This window comes from Anarrhichthys ocellatus, unplaced genomic scaffold (assembly GCF_004355925.1).
Source record: "Anarrhichthys ocellatus isolate YVR2014 unplaced genomic scaffold, GSC_Weel_1.0 scaffold24, whole genome shotgun sequence".
Lineage (NCBI taxonomy): Eukaryota > Metazoa > Chordata > Actinopteri > Perciformes > Anarhichadidae > Anarrhichthys > Anarrhichthys ocellatus.
Window position 1 is genome coordinate 4,697,061 of NW_022280054.1, and position 16,950 is coordinate 4,714,010.

Genomic DNA, 16,950 nt, shown 5'->3' on the forward strand with positions numbered 1-16,950 from the left:
TCTCTCTCTCTCTCTCTCTCTCTCTCTCTCTCTCTCTCTCGTGTGTAAGAAAAGTACAAGTACGGTATATTTAATCATCATGTCCTTTTGGCAGATTATGTAGGTGTTGGGTTACAAGTTTTTGTCGTAAAGAGGTCTCTCACACGCACACAACAAAAACTACTAATGGAACTCCAAGACAGTGCATAAAAGCATCAGTCAGTGTTTGGTCATGTTTATGTATTTCCGTTGCCAACCTCCTCAGAGACTTTCTCACTGTAATCCCTTCCATAAAGCATGGCTGTCTCTTCACATATGTACTTGGTTAGTTTCAAGGGACCTACGAGGATCTGCTTTTTAACATTAGTCTTGATGTTCCCACAAAAACCCCCTCTGAACTCTGAACTCGTATCTTATCTGCACTATTTCTGTCCTAAGAGCAGTCTGTGTGTCTACAGCACTGTTTTTAGTAACAGACATTTAGACACGCATATGCTCCTAACATAGTCCTTGGTCTTTAATCTAGTGCATTACATGATGTTATATCTGCAACATACACAAACATTCTGTCTGATTATAAGTGACATTGAACTGCAACGACAGTGGGTGGCACAGCAACTCTTCTAAACTGCGTCACATGATTGCAGCATATAACGCATATACGTTTTCCTACGTTCATGGCAACCCAACACACAGCGCCGTTGTAGGCCAGATGTCAGGGCATCACTGCTTTGTAAAGCCTTCTATTAGTTGTTCCGAGTTTTGCCTAATTAGGCTAAGTTGCATAGCATGAAATGAGTCTGCAGAATGAAACGAGGCTATGAGAAGGGTAATAGCCTAGAACGATCCTTCCCAGGCTGCCGTTCAGATCCTCCGAGGCAGGGCTGTAATGATCTCTGGGTGAGTGCTCACAAGAAGACAACTAAATGGTTTGAATTTAAAAAGCTACACAAATAAGTTCCCCATTAGAGGGTTTAGGATTACGAATAGGGTAGAATGTTAGAGTCATAAAATCCTGTTGTGGGGGAGATCTGTAGGAAAAGAGATGGGGAGGTGCTGAACAAGAGGACACTATATTACAGGGTTTGTCTAAAATGTCCTTTTCTACTTGCTGGTTTTGGTCTGGTCTTCAAAATCTCTTCATGTTTTCCTAGGAGTGAGAGTGACAGTGAGGAAGAAGAGGAGGAGCTTCCACTGCTGTCAGAGGACGAGATGAACAAACTGGGAGCCAAACTGGTGAAGGCGGAGCTTATGGGCAACACGGTGAGATGGTTATGTCACTGTTTGTCACTGTATCGGGCTGAATATGAGACTACTCTGATTATAAGACGACTCGCCGTTTTCCAAAAATATATATTTTTTCAAAGATGGGAAGCAATTTGTGAGCTTCGTGCTGTTTGTGAAAGTGTCCCTGAGGTACTATCATTCCAAGGAGAAGATCTCTCGTAAAAGTGAATCATAAGTTACTTCCGTTAAAGCAGGACATAAATCCCACATTTGTGGAGCTGGTCTACCAGTCATACACACACTCAGACAGGCATTTTTTTACTGGCTGTTGCCATTTTTTTTCGGTTTGGGAGACTCTGCCAGCTCGTTTTCACGCACCAGGAATTCATTTCCATGCAACACGAGTCGTCATAATCTCCTGAAGGTTAAACTGGGCTAAATAAACACTTTTAGGACTGACCAACCCCCAAAGACACATTGCAACTTTTAATGAAGAAACCTTGCTAGCTCAGCAACATTAAGGCTACAGACAACCCATAATCCAACACTCCCTTGATTAAATGTTATGTACTTTATGAACCGGTACCGTCTAGTCCTTTTTTTATCTACTGATCACTTTAAAGGTGTGGGATACAAGCATTTAAAGATACTAATCACACATGTGTCACAGATAACATTCACAGTACATTTATATCATTTTGTAGAATTTAAAAAACAGCTTGTACTCATTGCAATATAAGTACATATGATTTACTCTCTTTTTTTACACATTTGCTTTTGACTGTTTGCGTGGATTTAACGGCCCATTGATTTCTAGCGTCCATTGAGCTGTGCACTCTGTCTGTCTTCACGTGTCAATGCTAAGCGTGCTATTGGGATCTCTTATAGAGTGTTACAGAGCTGTCTGCTACAACACACACACACACTTACGCACACTCTCACATCTATAGAGCGTTATGAGTGTTATGAACCTGACATCCAGCATCTCTCTACACGGAAAAGCAATCAAACCGATATTCCCAAACCACATTGTGTGTGTATGTGTGTTAAATGCCTTTAACACTCGTGCACTTACCTTTTTTGTCTTGTACATAAAGTTATCGATATCTGTCACAGCCGTATGGCTTAAGAGGTTGTGTGTGTGCTTGAGACAAATGTTTTTTTGCTCTCAGTCCTCTGTAGTTTAGCCTCAAAGCCTTTTGACCATCGTCAAAAAACATTAGAGAAAATAATCTATACTATGTATTAAACTGCAGCTCATAAAACATTTACAGATGGCATTTTTATTTACATATCTGCCAACGTATACACCCATATGACATTAATATGATAATCCAGTAACAGCTGTTAAAATAAGCCTTCCACTGTATGTCAGGCGTCACTTTTATAGGCTGAAAAAAGGTCAAGAAGGCCTCTTTATTATGTTCTTAGATTTCCTTTAAGACTGTGTAAGCACATTGTGTGCTCAAAAAAACCTGTACACAACGATATTGACTGATCCTAGTGTTGTGTGTCTATGTTTCAGGCCATGGTTGAGAAGCTAAGATCACAGCTGGACGCGGCACACAAAGCCAAAGAGAACTACGCCGCCCGAAAGCAGCTACAAGAAGAGGCTAAATCAAAGCAGGTCTGTAAATACGATATGTCAGTCGTCTTGCACATTCATTGTCACAGTCTTTGTAGAAGACAGGTTGCAGCAGCATCCATCTCTCTCACTGTACAAGTGACAAAAAGTGCCTCATACTTGTCTTCAGATGAAACCAAACCCTCTGCTGTTATTACGTCTGACTGCTTTTAAAAGGAGTTTGTTTGTCCGAAGTCTCTCTGCTGCTCTGCACTCATGTCTTGCTGCCCTCATGGAAAAAGGCTCCCGCTTGGCATGTCAGCAGACCCTCTAATGGGGAAACCAATGTCTGCCAGTGTGCTGCTGACGACACTCTCCTACCAGGGGTCGTTCAGATAGTGCCCCCCGGTGTTATGTGTGAGAGAACAAGAAAGAGAGGGAGACGGTAGAGATTATATGTGCCATCCTGTCTGCGTCTGTACAACAGGCAATTAACAGAGAGCAATGGCAGTGCCCTGACACTTCAGCACTGCTTTATGTCCTGTCTCTTTGGCATTGCTAATGCCTTCTCTGGCTTCTCTCACACACACACACACACACACACACACGCAGCAATAAACGTAGGTCTATTTCCAACAAGAGCAGACTCCTGACAACTTTATAAACGTATGGAAAGCAGGCTGATTATTTCTATGGACCGTACAGTATATCATCATGTGAAAGTTAGGCCAGGTTCATCCCCTCTAAGGCGGTCCTGTCCAAATTAAAAGAAGTGTGAAATCCCTCCGAAACATTTCTAGGAAAATATAATCACTCTTGGGCTTTAGTGCACTCATCAGCTGAGAGGTGCTTCAGCACTAGAGATGGAGTGCTGTTGATTTGCACTCTTTAGAGATCCTTCCGATCTGTCTTGTTATAGAAGACTTCTGGCTTGTCTTCGCCATTCAGTGTTTTGACTCGTGCTGGCTGTCAGGCTCATATTTTCACTGCGGAGCCTTGAGAGGGAAAATATTCTCTTCTATCATTTTGTTTCTGACAGTCCAGTGTAAATGTCTTGTGACTGCCTCCTATCCTCTCCGCTGCTCCCCACTGTGTTCTTGTTTCTGGGCTGTCTGTCTCGACCTGTCAGGTCGAACTCCAGTCTTTGTGCAACTCAGACTTCAGCTCCTCAAAACTTTTTGACCTTTTGAAAAACACAGACCTGTGTTGAGTTCTAGATTGGCACTGAAGCAGCAGTTTTATCACATCATTCTACCACTGAAGTTTGAGCAGAAGTCAGAAAACGCACCACTCTTTAATTAAAAGTGCTCACTATAACTTAGCTCTCAAACGTATTTGTCTTCACGGAGGAACATCTTTAACTTTTTCAACTCTTTGGGAGTACTGTTCCCCCCCATTGCTATACAAAATCAAAATGTAATCAAAAGCATAATGACCTGGCTGTGGTTTTTTTTTTTTTTTTTTTTTTTTTTTTTTTTTTTTTTAAAAGGCCACAGGTCGCACCAGTGAAGACCAGGAAGTCCTGCTGTTCAGAACAGACCAATCAGGGCGTGCCTGGCCAGTCAATGACCCCTCTGGACTCCAGGATACCCACGGAGGTCGACGGAAGAAGAACAAGGTAAAGAGAGAGGGATGACTGTAGAAAAGTAGAACGGAAAAGATTTTCCCTTTTTTGACATTCGGCACCCAAATTTCCAGTGTATTTTCATGTTCGCCACCTCGTCTCTTTTCTCACATTCCTCTCCCTTTCCCCCTCTCATCAGATTGAGACCCATGTTGACGGGGAGCGTGTGCGCTACTTCCAGGACGATGACAATGTGGGTCTGAAGGAGATGGTGAGGAGGGAGAAGATGAGCTCTGCACAGGATCAGAACGCCCTCTACTCTCGCATGGCTTCCAAGGTATGAAAACGTTAAAGTTAAACGTTAAAGCTTAACAGTGAGCTCAACTTATTTGAAATAGACCGATAGTAATAGCAACATGGCATCTTTGGGCTTATTCCTCAGCCTGGCAACACAAGTGGTTTCTGCTAATGGACTAGGGGCTTGTGCAAGATGTAAACATGAATGCCGTCCTCCTCGGCTGAGCTGTAACGCTAGCGAGCTCATTAGTTTTTAGGTGAGTTAGGAGTATCGAGTACAGATGCACGCTTCCTTCTGTGCGGTGATACAGTCGGCGGGTGTAGTTCAGTAGTTTTGTTGGCGCTTTGAGCACCACAAGCCGATTACCATCTAGTCCCTCTACGGCTGGTATCTATAAGTAGCTCTACAGGTTAGAGGAAGAATCTGTATTTTTGATTTTGGGGTCCTATTTTCAAGAAGTTGTTTTCAGATCAGTTTAGTTGGGTTAAAAATAATGAATCAATGAAGGACAGAGCTGTTTGTACCTGAATTTGGCAAACTCAAGTTAGGCGGATCAAGTTGGCTTCCACTCTGGCTTTCGTCAGTTGTTGCAGTCGCTCATACCTAATATGGGTACAAGTGTCTCCAGATCACCGTCTGTATTTAAAAGATCATCATCATTCTCTTAGTTTTTAAGTTATTTTGTAGTCAAATTATAAAGCCTACTTTATGAACTATTAACTTTTAATAAAGTATTACTTAAATGATGTAATAGAAGGAAGTAGATCTTGGACTGATTAGATCAGCTGTACCTGAGAACCTGTTAAATACAACACCATGTTGCTCCCCCAAATACATACTGAAGGTTCCATTGTTTGACAAATCAAATTTGGGAAATGGATTACTCATCGCAACTGCATGGGATGTAAACAAGGTTAGATGAAGGCAGACAGAAATATGGCATGGTAAAGGTACAAATCTACAAAATCTATGTGTGTTTATGTGAAGGATTACCTTGATTAGTTGTTATACTTTTAGGGAGGATAGATGTTTAGGATTTGTTCTGTCAGATTTGTATGCATCTGGTTCTGTGTTGTTATCCATTCTTCTCCATCCACTAGTTATTACATCTACTAGTCTGTCTGTCTCTCTCTCTTTCTCTCTCCCTCTCGTTGGGAGGAGTTGCTATTGCAATAATAAAAAAAAAAAGACAAAATGCTTTAGCTTTCCATGTTTTCCCTTTCATTGACTTCCTCTGCCCTCACTCACTCACTCACTCACGCAATCACAATTACTCGCCCTCACTCATGTATTCATTACACATGCATACGTATAAAAATACACACACAAACACTTGTTCTGCACCTACAAAGAGTGACACTAAAAATACATCTACAGTTACCAGGGCAGGGCTTCTATAAATACCAGTTTCATCCATCGGTCAGAGACGGAGTCTGTTAGCAGACAAGCATTGTCTGGAGATGTAATGTAGTGTATTTACAAACAGAATATGAGAAGTGGACCAAACACATGTCAACCCTTCTACTCGCTGAATTCATAATCTATCATTTAAATTACATCAAGAATGTGTCAATTTATCATTAGCTAAGACACGTAAAGAAATCATCAACAGTGGAACTGTTGTATGTGTGTTGTCTCTTGTACAAATGTAGCATGTGCTGCTACACACTTATGTGCAGTCCTTTGCACACACTCACTCCTACACACACACAAACGCACACATTCCCGCCCACACTGTCACTAAACTAATCCAATTTTCACTCTCACTCACACACACTCACTCCTACACAGCGAGTCATGCACACACACTTCAGCCACGCTCGCCCATGCACAACCATTCCAACCTGTTGCCCGGTCGCCATGGCGACAGGACTCAGACGTAGAGACACACCGGGGTCGATACTCGGCATCCTGCCTCACACTGTTCTCTCACACACACACACACACACACACCAGAGACCAACTCGCATACAGGGCAAGTAGGACGGACGGTCCTGTTGCGTCAGCACCTACAGACACCGTATCAATAAAACCTGTCCATAATTTGCTTAAATATACCTCATATATATACTTTAGAGTGTATTCTGTACCAGATTTGGCCAAGACTGATCACCCTCCTGTTTAACTCTTCTCCGTCTCTTCTGTTGCCCCCGTCGTCTCCACCACCACTTCAACTCCACTCCTTTCTCCAGATGATGGGGAAGACGGACGGCGACAACTACACGCTGGATGACATGTTTGTGTCGAGTGCAGCGCAGCGGGAGGGCGAGGGGAAGGAGGAGGAGAGGATGAGGAGCAAAGCCATCGGGGAGAGTAGGAGGCTGGCTGCCTCCATGGAGAAATGCCAGCACTGCTTCAGCAGCCAAGAGCTCCAGAAGCACCTCATAGTGGCAATAGGGAGCAAGGTAGGGGGTCCTGAATACAGAATGTTTTTGGTCAGTCAACAATTTAAAGATAGTCTTTTGTCAAGCAAAAAAAGGAAATCATTCACTTGTTCATGCTTCTCAAATATGACCATATGCAGGTTTTCTCCTTGAAATGGGGCGGAAACAACGATTATTGACATTATCGAAGAAGAATAAGGAAACCAGAAAATATTGATACTTTTTAAGCTGGAACCAGAGAACGAATCCGAACAACAAATGAATTATTAAAATTGCCAGAAAATGAATTGGCAACAATCAACAAATAGATGAATGGCCTCATCATTGCAGCTTTTTAATTAAATTAAAAAACTTACGGTTTAATTTGCCGGTCTGAAAAAAGAAAAAGGCACATAGATAGATGAATTGATGCATTACTAAATTGTGTGTGTTCTCCATCTTGTGTCCAGGTGTACTTGAGCGTGCCTGCGGGAGTGTCGATGTCAGAGGGCCACTGTCGAATCTGTCCACTCCAGCATCACTGCTCTGCCACCGGATTGGACGAGGACGTGTGGTCAGAAATGCAGGTTAGCCAGTCAGCGCTCTAAAGACTAAAAGGGACAACTTCCAATGTCAGTGTTTACCTCAAACAAGAACGATTAAAATGTAATGGAGTTGTTGCTCTGGTGTTCTCAGCTGTTCCGGCGTACTTTGGTGCGAATGCTCGAGTCCCAGGAGCTGGACTGTGTGTTCATGGAGACGCACATGAACCCACGCAGAAGACAACATATGGTCTTGGAGTGTATCCCACTACCCCGAGAACTGGGCGATATGGCACCTATATACTTTAAGGTCTGTCAGTGTTTGTGTTGATGACTCGTCAAGTTCATTTTGTCAAGTTTTACACTGGAAATTGAGTATTGTAGGGATAGGTATTGAGTTTTTGTGTGCCTTCAGAAAGCTATAATGGAGTGTGATGAGGAATGGTCCATGAACAAGAAGGTCGTCGACCTCTCTTCGAAAGATATCCGCCACGCTGTAAGCCCGCTTCATTCGTCTTTCCATCAGTCTGTCTTTCACTCCCGTCTGTTATTTCTGTAATATTTCTGGTTTTGTCTGATTCTTGTACTCCTTGTTAATTGTTGCTACTTGTTCGTTTGATGCCTCTTAGGTTCCTCGAGGTCTGCCCTATTTTGCTGTCGACTTTGGACTCCAGGGAGGGTTTGCTCACGTCATTGAAAATGAACAGAAATTCCCCCATTACTTTGGCAAGGTTAGTGTGTGCATTGAGACTGGTTTAGCTAGTAGAAGACACTGTCCTTTAGTTCCAGGATTCTATACAATGTAACTAAACATGTGTGACTGTGGGTCACAGCTACAACTGGTTTGATAAAAGTGCATTAATGACATATGTGACAAATGCAGTCGTACATTTTGCCTACAGTAGCTATACCTCTAGCATTACGCCAATGTTGTTTCAAATGAACATTGTAAGGATTTTATTCTTTATTTGAGAGTCACTTTTTTTCTGCAATAACAAATTTATTCTAGTTAGTTTTACAGCAATATTTCAATATTACCAAATCCCTCTTTCCCCTCACAGGAAGTGGTCGGAGGCATGATGGACTTGGAGCCGCGACGTTGGAGGAAGTTGATCAGAGAGAACTTTGATGACCAGAGGAAAAAAGTCCTTCAGTTTGCACAGTGGTGGAAACCCTACGACTGCACCAAGACTGAGGGCTAGCTGGACACGCTCTCAGAAGGGTTTACACTTTGCTGAGTAGTGAAGATCACACACACACACACACACACACTGTGGTGCAGACACTGTCGCACCTACTTATTCAGAATTTGATGTAAAGTTCCTATTAAAATGTATAATATTAAACGGTTTTAATCAAATAAAAAAATAAATGAAACAACCTTGTTATTTGTATGTTGCATAACATCACACATGCCAGAAGGCCTAAACACTGATTTGTGTGTACTTTTTGAAGGTATTTCAGTATCAAATAAGACTCTAGGGGAGGTTTTTGTCTTAGTTAGTTCTTTTGAGCTGGGTTGGTGGGTTGTGGAACATCTATGAAGCAGTTTCTGGCGCCAAAGTCCTGAGTTGGAGTCGTGTCTCTGTGTCAAAGGCTCTTTTTTTTTTAAAGCTTCTCTTTCCAGTACTGACCCTCCTTGCTCTCCAGCCCTGTTCTTACTCTGTGGCCTCATGATCCTTTGCAGCTGTCTCTTTATTCTAAGAGGTTTCAGTGTCATCACATCCACATGTGCAAGTGTATACATGAGCAATCAGCCACCTTGCCCTGACATGCGACCCCGTCTTTTTCAGCTATTGGCTCTCTAATTAGCTCATCACTTCAGAGACCAATCTCATTTCCAGGTGTCATCTCAGACACCATGTGGTGCATGGGTGCAGCTGGTTAGTGCTGAATTTGTCTTTTGTTGCAGTACTCATACATATGTTGTCACAAGGAGAAAAATATTCAGGATCAGGTTTTCTCTCTCTTGCAGAGAGCTCTACAAGAAACACTATCTGTGAGAGTCTAAATAGATCCCATGGGTCGACTCAGTTTTCAGTCATTTTTTAATATGTGTAGGATCATCTTTATCTATAAACATCATTTGTGGTATATTTTAAACCCCCTGAATATAGAATATAGAAATGGGAAAGTATTCTAACTTTCATATAAGGAAGAGGGACGTCACCCTGCAGTATGTTTCAATCCATAGTAGTGAAATATTGTCTCCTGTAGTCTCTTGAACACATTTATCACTTTGGCCATTTCATTTATAATATAACAGTTTGCATTCATTTCACGTCACATTGAACAAGGGTGTATGCTAAAAGTCAACTTTTAAATCATTATTATAGCATCACCTTGGTTTCACTGTAAAGATCAGCAGGCCGTGGCTGCCACAGTATTTTTGCTGCTCGGCAGTCAATGGACTGTGGATTATTTATTGTTCATTGAGTATGATGTAACCGCCAAAAATAAATCCCACAGTCAAAATGTGTCTTCAAAGGTTCGATCATAATGTGATAATTTTAACTGAATCCGTAATGCAGTTTTTATTGTAACACCACAACAAGCAATTTTCTACTCTTTAACCCGATTTGTACCTTTTGAAACCGTCCCGTGGGACAGTGCAGCAGCTTATTTATAAGAAGCAAGTGACAGAGGACCAGGTTCATGGTTAAAAGCAGCAGAGTGGCCTGGGGTGATATATGGTTATGGCCAATTAGATTGACTGGGGGCAGATTTATGACCGAGACAGACATTTCTCTCTCTGTCTGTGCTGCACACACACACACACACACACACACACACACACACACACACACACACACACACACACACACACACACACACACATATGTCCTTTCTAGTTATTTTTAAGGCAAAAAAATACAATGTACTCTGTCACAAAATCGAAACTGACATGCTTGCTAAAGAACGCACACACACAGAAGAACTAAAATATCTAAAATGCTCAAGTTTGTGTGTGATGTGGCAGATAATGGATGAATGTACAATTGTGTTTTATGTTGCGAGTGTGTCTGTATGACTGGTTGCTTATCTCTGGGGAGAACCTGGTTTTGGCTCACTGGTGTGTGTGTCACCGGGCTAAACCTCTTATCTTCCTGCATTCCTCAACTACAACAGGCTGAAAAACTCTGCTAAATATGTGTGTTGGCTCCTGGCTGGTTTTGTCTATATATGGTTTGTCTCCTTTTTTGCATGGATTCATTTGAAATATCTGTTTGTGTGAGTGCATGTTTCTGTATATGTGTGTGTTAGACGACATGTAAATATGCTGCAGGGTTGTAGCTGAGGAGACCCTGTAAATCTGTCTGCCAAACGTGAGTTACATCTCCCTTCTCTTCTAATGTAGTCTAATTTACTGCAATCCTGTCAAATTTATTGCTTAATGTTTAGAAACTTTTACATCTGCCTTAAAGGTAACTAGTGTCTGATTAATTTAAATTTATGATAACCTTTACATTGCTTATTTGCATTCAAATTAAGTTTTTGATCAGTCATACCATAATATCGTAAAAGTTGCCAATGTGCCCCAAATGTTATGTCACCACAGAAAAGGTATATGAACAAAACTTAATTATTGACTATCATCGTTACTTACAAACACAATCATATGGACGAGTGCATGAAGATTACCATAATTCACCTAATTGTTCAATCCAGTTCAGTTGTAGGAGGCAATAGCGCAGAGACTCAGGGTTAGACTGCTCCATACTTCATTTCCATGGTATTGTTATTAAAATTTGCTGCCATCCATTTTAGCTGTACCTATTGAATAAGATTACCATGATACCAGGAGGTGCCCCTTCTATTTATTTTAATTCCATGACCGCGCAGTTACTGAGTTATTGCCCTGTCTGCACTGGCTGGCTGCTAGTGGGGCTTATCTTCACTGGAACAGTATTTTATTCCATTGCTGTGTTGGCTTTATTAAATAGACACATTATTACTGATGGATAGCAGACTGATTGCTAAGAGCAAGCGACCAGATAAGGAAATGGGAAGAGAGACAGAGAGTTAGAGTGTGTGTAGTGTGTTAGTGCATGCTGTGTGTGAGAGGAAGAGAGTTTGTGTGTGTGTTAGAGAGAGAGAGAGAGAAGGAGCTAAATTATATGCAATGTATTGGGGTCATGCTGCTCTAGAAAGTCAAATGAATTAGTCGGCACCTCCAGGAAATTACACTGTGTGCGTGTGCGTGTCATGCAAGCATCATGTCTGTTTCGGTGTCTCGCTCTCTGCTTGTCCCTTTGGGGCCCTCAATGACCAGACATGCTCTGCCAATCGAGGTCATGGTCATGGCTGTGATTAGTGGCAGAAATGAGCGTCATTCTCTTCTCTAATGGGAGGCTACAAGCGTGTGCCACTGCTGCCAGCTCCATTATCTGCCTGTGGAGCCATATTTGTCCTTGAACACATTTGGCACATTGCCATGAACTTGGTTTATTGGCCATGACTGTTGTTAGATTATAATCAGATGTTGCTTAATTGCAGTTTTCAGTTAGTTAATTAAGGAATAATCACCTGCTGTTTGTCGCCAGCCAAGATGTCAACATGACTGTATATGACACTGTAAAAATAAATCGGAACAATAACCCTAACTAAAATGTTGTTTCTTTTATTTTAAATTGAATAATTTTGCTGTTTGGCCCCATGTTGATGCGCCTCGCCCTCACCGACCACCTGTCTGTGTTTGAATGCCCATTAGGTACAGTGCACACAGCAGACTACACATGGCAGCTGCATTGTGTGCAGAGACCAACCAGTCACCCTATGCCGTAATACTATGTTTTACAAAACAATCCCTAATGAAGGCCCGCTTGGCTTTAACCGTATCACACTGTCTTCACCAGCCGGGGGAGTTTGATCAGTTGCCATGGAGATGGATCTGTTCACATGTGAACTGTTATGATTTTAGGATGATCCATGAAAGTCTAATCTAGACCGTGGAAACAGTATTTTATTTCAAAACAATCCAGACTCAATGTCCACTTACTTGTTTTCTTACTTGCGGAGCTTTCAACCATTTCACACTATTTTATGTGTGATTGAATATTGTCCATTATTCCCAATTGAGTTAAGGAAAAATATTACAATAAATGAAAAACATATAAACAGGATTCGTAATTTATCCACCTGACAGGGTTTACAGCACTGTAAGCCTATTTAGATCACCGAAGGCAGATACAGAAAATGTAATTAGGCTAAATTTACAGGACATTTTTCACAGACCACTGGTTTGGTCGTTAATGTAAAATATTTTAGGCAGAGGTAATTTGGAGTCATCACACCGATGATGTCTCATCTGTGCCCCTCACTGTGAATTCTGCCAATTATGTTAATACCATAGCTATAGCCAACTTTACCAAAAAGGTGTCGAGTGTCTGTCTGTCTGTCTATCTATCCGTTCACCGATTGGTTGTGTTTTTGTCCAACTAAAACGCCAAACTGCGCGCTGATGCATACTTCGCAGCGCGCTCAGCACATCGCCGGTGCGTGCTGCCGTTGGCTGACAGCGCGCGCTCTCTCTCTCTCTCGCTCTCTCTCTCTCTCTCTCTCTCTCTATCTCTCTCTTTCTCTCCGCGTCTCCCCATCTCACGCACCTCCACTCCAGCCACCTCTCTCACTGTCCGCACTCCGAGCGACGACCAATATAGAGAGACGACACCGAACAAGAGCAGCGGTGAATGACTTACAAGTGAAGGATGGAGGAATGATGAGAGGACGGTTGGTTGGCAGACAGACAGGAAAACCGCTGTCGCAGAGGACGAGAAGGAGTGGAAGCAGGAGGCACGGAGGAGAGAGAGGGGAGCAGTCACATCTGCCGTGACTTTGGGGATTTCTCTCCCGCAGAGTGGAGAGGAAAAAGGGGAGACGCCACATCTTCCGGATGCCAAAGAATCACTGTGTGTGAGAGGAAGGATTCACATGTGTCGGAATTACCGTGGTGGCCCAACATGCCGATTTTTGGCGACCTTTTTTTTCTGTTTTGCAATTTCGTCAGCTAATGTAACATAGTTGCGTCGCGAGGCCAATACAACTTAAAACGGCTTTAAAAAAAATGTTGACAGGGTTACTCTGTATATTTAATTTTTTGAAGCATCCTTTGGAGAGTGTCTGGCCTGTCAGTGAGATTTGTTTTGGGGGTAAAGGAGGACGTTTTTTTTTTTAGAGGAGAGACCCCCACCTCCTCCCCCCCCTTACATAAATGTTTGCGTGCCGTTAGTGCTCTCGTTCTCGGCAGACCACCCCTCTCCCACTGAATAGGTTGCAGAGTCTCACACGCAGACAGACGCATCTCATATGCGCGCATAGACAGAGACCGACCTGGACATTATCAAACGCGCACGCAGACGCACATCTCACATGCATATATAATTATACAAACAGACCTTACCCCCCCCCCCCCCCCTCCTCCTCCTCCTCACCCACTCAACCCTCTCACCCTCCACTATCTGATGACTCCCCGGCGTAGTACGGAACCGACTGTAGCAGCAGCAGCATCATCATCCTCCTCAACACTGCCACTGTCATCTTCACAATCACCCTCCTCTTCCTCGCTACCACCATGTCCTCGTCGTCGCGCAAGATCTCATCCGAGTCGTTCAGCAGCTCGGTGGGCTCGGACTGCGGGCTCGAAAGCCCCGGCGGAGACCTAGGGGACGGCGCGTTGGAGCCGGCGGAGGAGAGCCGAGGCTGCCCCTTCTCCTCCCTCCACTCGTCCCACAGAGCGGTGCTCTGGAACGGACGCAGCCCCGCCGAGAGGCCGGCAGCGTGCCCGGCGGGCGAGGAGCCGCAAGGAGGGCCCCACAAGAGGGTCACCAGGAGGAGACGGGTGAACCTGGACTCGCTGGGGGAGAGCCTGAGGCGACTGACCTCACCCACGGTAGGCCTCCAGCTCAGTCAGAAGGGCTTTACTGTGTCTTAACGAAATATCAGTAAATAGTCCTAAATTGTAATGCCATAGCCATAAAAGGCATCTTGTACATACCCTACTTTCATGTTCAATAAGGGTCCAATGAATAGCCTAACTAAATGTATAGAGCATTCTACTGGAATCAGTTCAAATGTATTAGATCCAGTTAGTTTGTCATTCTGTGTTCAATTAGAGCTGAACATTATCAACCAGATCAATGACTGTAGGTCGTCAGAAGACATTCAGTAGCCTATTTTTTTTTTTTTTTTTTTGAGAGAGAAAGTCAATATGATGACCAAACAGCCAGAGGCATATATTCCATTCCAAACAGCTGTCACCAAAGTTGAGGAGGACACACAGCCTTTAAGAGCAAGAGAAAGACCTCATTCAAGGTATTCCACCATTGTAGGCTATATTGTCTGAAATCCCAGACAATGTCTTTTCTCACATCATCACGTGACGCTTGCTGTACTGTCTGAAAAAAAAGCTTCTTTTCATCCTTCAGCCTGAATCATCTGGCAGATTATATAATAAATATATTGTTGTGAGGGAGGGAAGGGAGCGAGCGAGAGAGAGAGAGCGAGAGAGGGGGAGAGAGAAGCCCATGCTCTGTCTGTTTATATGTAAGGAGTGTGACGAGTGAGCCTGTTTCTGTGTGTCTCAGTTGTATTACCGGCTCTAATGTAATAAAGCAGCTATTAGAACGGAGTCCAATTGTGATGGATGATGTGCGATTAGGGCATTTGCTATAGCATAGTCCCTTGTGATGGGAGGCTACATCAGTTTGAGATTTGATTGCATCTCCTGTAATGTGGCCCCTGTTAGTTGGGCAACAATAACATATACCAGTATGTAGCATGGATCAAATAATTAAAATTCCAGTCTGCAAAATGTGAATCTGCATCAGGAAATATTGCTTCAAATTACAATATCCAACTTTAAAGGTAATTTAATGTAATCGACAAACTTCTTTATGACTTTAGCAGAGATTCCCTGCCAATATCCACAGACACCAGAATTAATTTATATATATATATACAGTATCTATATACACAAACCAAAACATCTGTAAATAATGCTTTGTTTACATGTGGCCGGTGTGAAGCCCATATTGAGATTCTTATGTTGCTCTGTTTTTCATGTGTAAGTAGCAGTTTGTTAGCTAAAATGGTTTTAACCATAAAACGTAGAAACCAAAACATACGTAGAGAAAACATGTAACATGAAAAAATGTATATAGGAGTTTTGACCAGATTTAAAACCGACAAACTCTCTGGTTTATTTATGTTGGTTCCCCACATAATAAGAGCACTGCTGTGTTTTCCTCAGATTGTAGGAGGTTGTGGGAATAGGTTTCTCCAAATTGCAATTGCTCAGACCCTGTGGTCCCATTCCTGGTGGAAATACTGTAGATGTTGCAGAGGAGCCGATATAGGAGAGCAGTGATTGTCAGACTTTTTCGCTGCCCAGGCACAGCCTCCCCAAAATAATTAAATTCAGCACCGCAGCTAAAAATCTGAAGTTGGTGTATATTGAAGAGGACCACTGAGAGCCAACTTCAGCTCTCAGCTGGAGGCTCTTACTGGCCCTGATCTTTAGATCTGTGAAAAAAATAGAGCAGAGGGAACACTTAAAGACAGGTTTGTGTAACACTCAATAATGATAATGTCTAGCATTGTGGAACTCTGTCTCTGTGTAAGTATGTTTTTGTTTGTCTATAAGTGCAATTACAGGCATCAGTTGGGCATCATCATCCGTCTAAATACGTAAGGGTCATTGTGGTGTTGCGCTTTGGTTACAAGGACAGGGAAAGGGTAAATGTCCAAGGTCTTTTTTCAGGGTGTTTATGTGCATGCGTGAGTTAGGCTGGACTCTGATAGAGCAGCTTAAACTCTCCACCAAACAGCCATACAGTGGATGGCACTTTTTGCACAGTATTTTTAATGTTTGTCCATTTTGTAAACACATTTATAGAGATAGTGCTGTAAAAGAAAACAATGATAAGTAAGTAGGAACATATACTAGCAAATTAGCTAATAGACATATATATTCACGTACTCACTCACTTACTGAAAAAATGGCACACTGTTTATTCACACGCACGCATGCACGCACACACACCCACACACCCACACACCACACTCACTCACACACACTGTGGCTGCGTGCAGTGGCAGTGTCTGTTGTTGACTGCAATGGACCGTGACAGAGAGAACAGAGCAAGCTCTCTGTGGTTGTCTTCACCCTGACCACACTGACCCAGAAGCAACAACACGCACACCCACAGTTGTGTTTTCATGACTTTTGGGGACATTTCATTAATTTCCTGGAGACCCTAACCCTAACTGCTACCAACCTAATCCTAACCCTTACCCTTTAACCTAATCCTAACCCTTACCCTAACCTAAAACCAAGTCGTTGTCTAAAATGTATAACGATTTACGTTCTGGAGATGTGTATTTTGTCCCCACTAGGAAGGCGAGTCCCTACATTG

At 42.8% G+C, this 16,950-nt stretch overlaps 2 protein-coding genes across 2 annotated transcripts in view; both read left to right on the plus strand.

Annotated features, from left to right (window-relative positions):
- Positions 1-8,914, plus strand: part of cwf19l2 (CWF19 like cell cycle control factor 2) — a 10,376-nt gene extending 1,462 nt beyond the window's left edge. The window contains exons 3-12 of the mRNA XM_031861246.1: positions 1,134-1,242; positions 2,732-2,833; positions 4,260-4,388; positions 4,534-4,671; positions 6,825-7,037; positions 7,466-7,582; positions 7,692-7,847; positions 7,953-8,033; positions 8,167-8,268; positions 8,599-8,914. Of these exons, the coding sequence (XP_031717106.1) occupies positions 1,134-1,242; positions 2,732-2,833; positions 4,260-4,388; positions 4,534-4,671; positions 6,825-7,037; positions 7,466-7,582; positions 7,692-7,847; positions 7,953-8,033; positions 8,167-8,268; positions 8,599-8,739 (1,288 nt within the window). The 3' untranslated portion in view covers positions 8,740-8,914. The remainder of the gene's footprint in view (positions 1-1,133; positions 1,243-2,731; positions 2,834-4,259; positions 4,389-4,533; positions 4,672-6,824; positions 7,038-7,465; positions 7,583-7,691; positions 7,848-7,952; positions 8,034-8,166; positions 8,269-8,598) is intronic.
- Positions 8,915-13,112: 4,198 nt separating this feature from the next.
- Positions 13,113-16,950, plus strand: part of gucy1a2 (guanylate cyclase 1, soluble, alpha 2) — a 37,132-nt gene continuing 33,294 nt past the window's right edge. Inside the window, exon 1 of the mRNA XM_031860663.1 lies at positions 13,113-14,426. Coding sequence (XP_031716523.1) covers positions 14,109-14,426 — 318 coding nt within the window. The 5' untranslated portion in view covers positions 13,113-14,108. The remainder of the gene's footprint in view (positions 14,427-16,950) is intronic.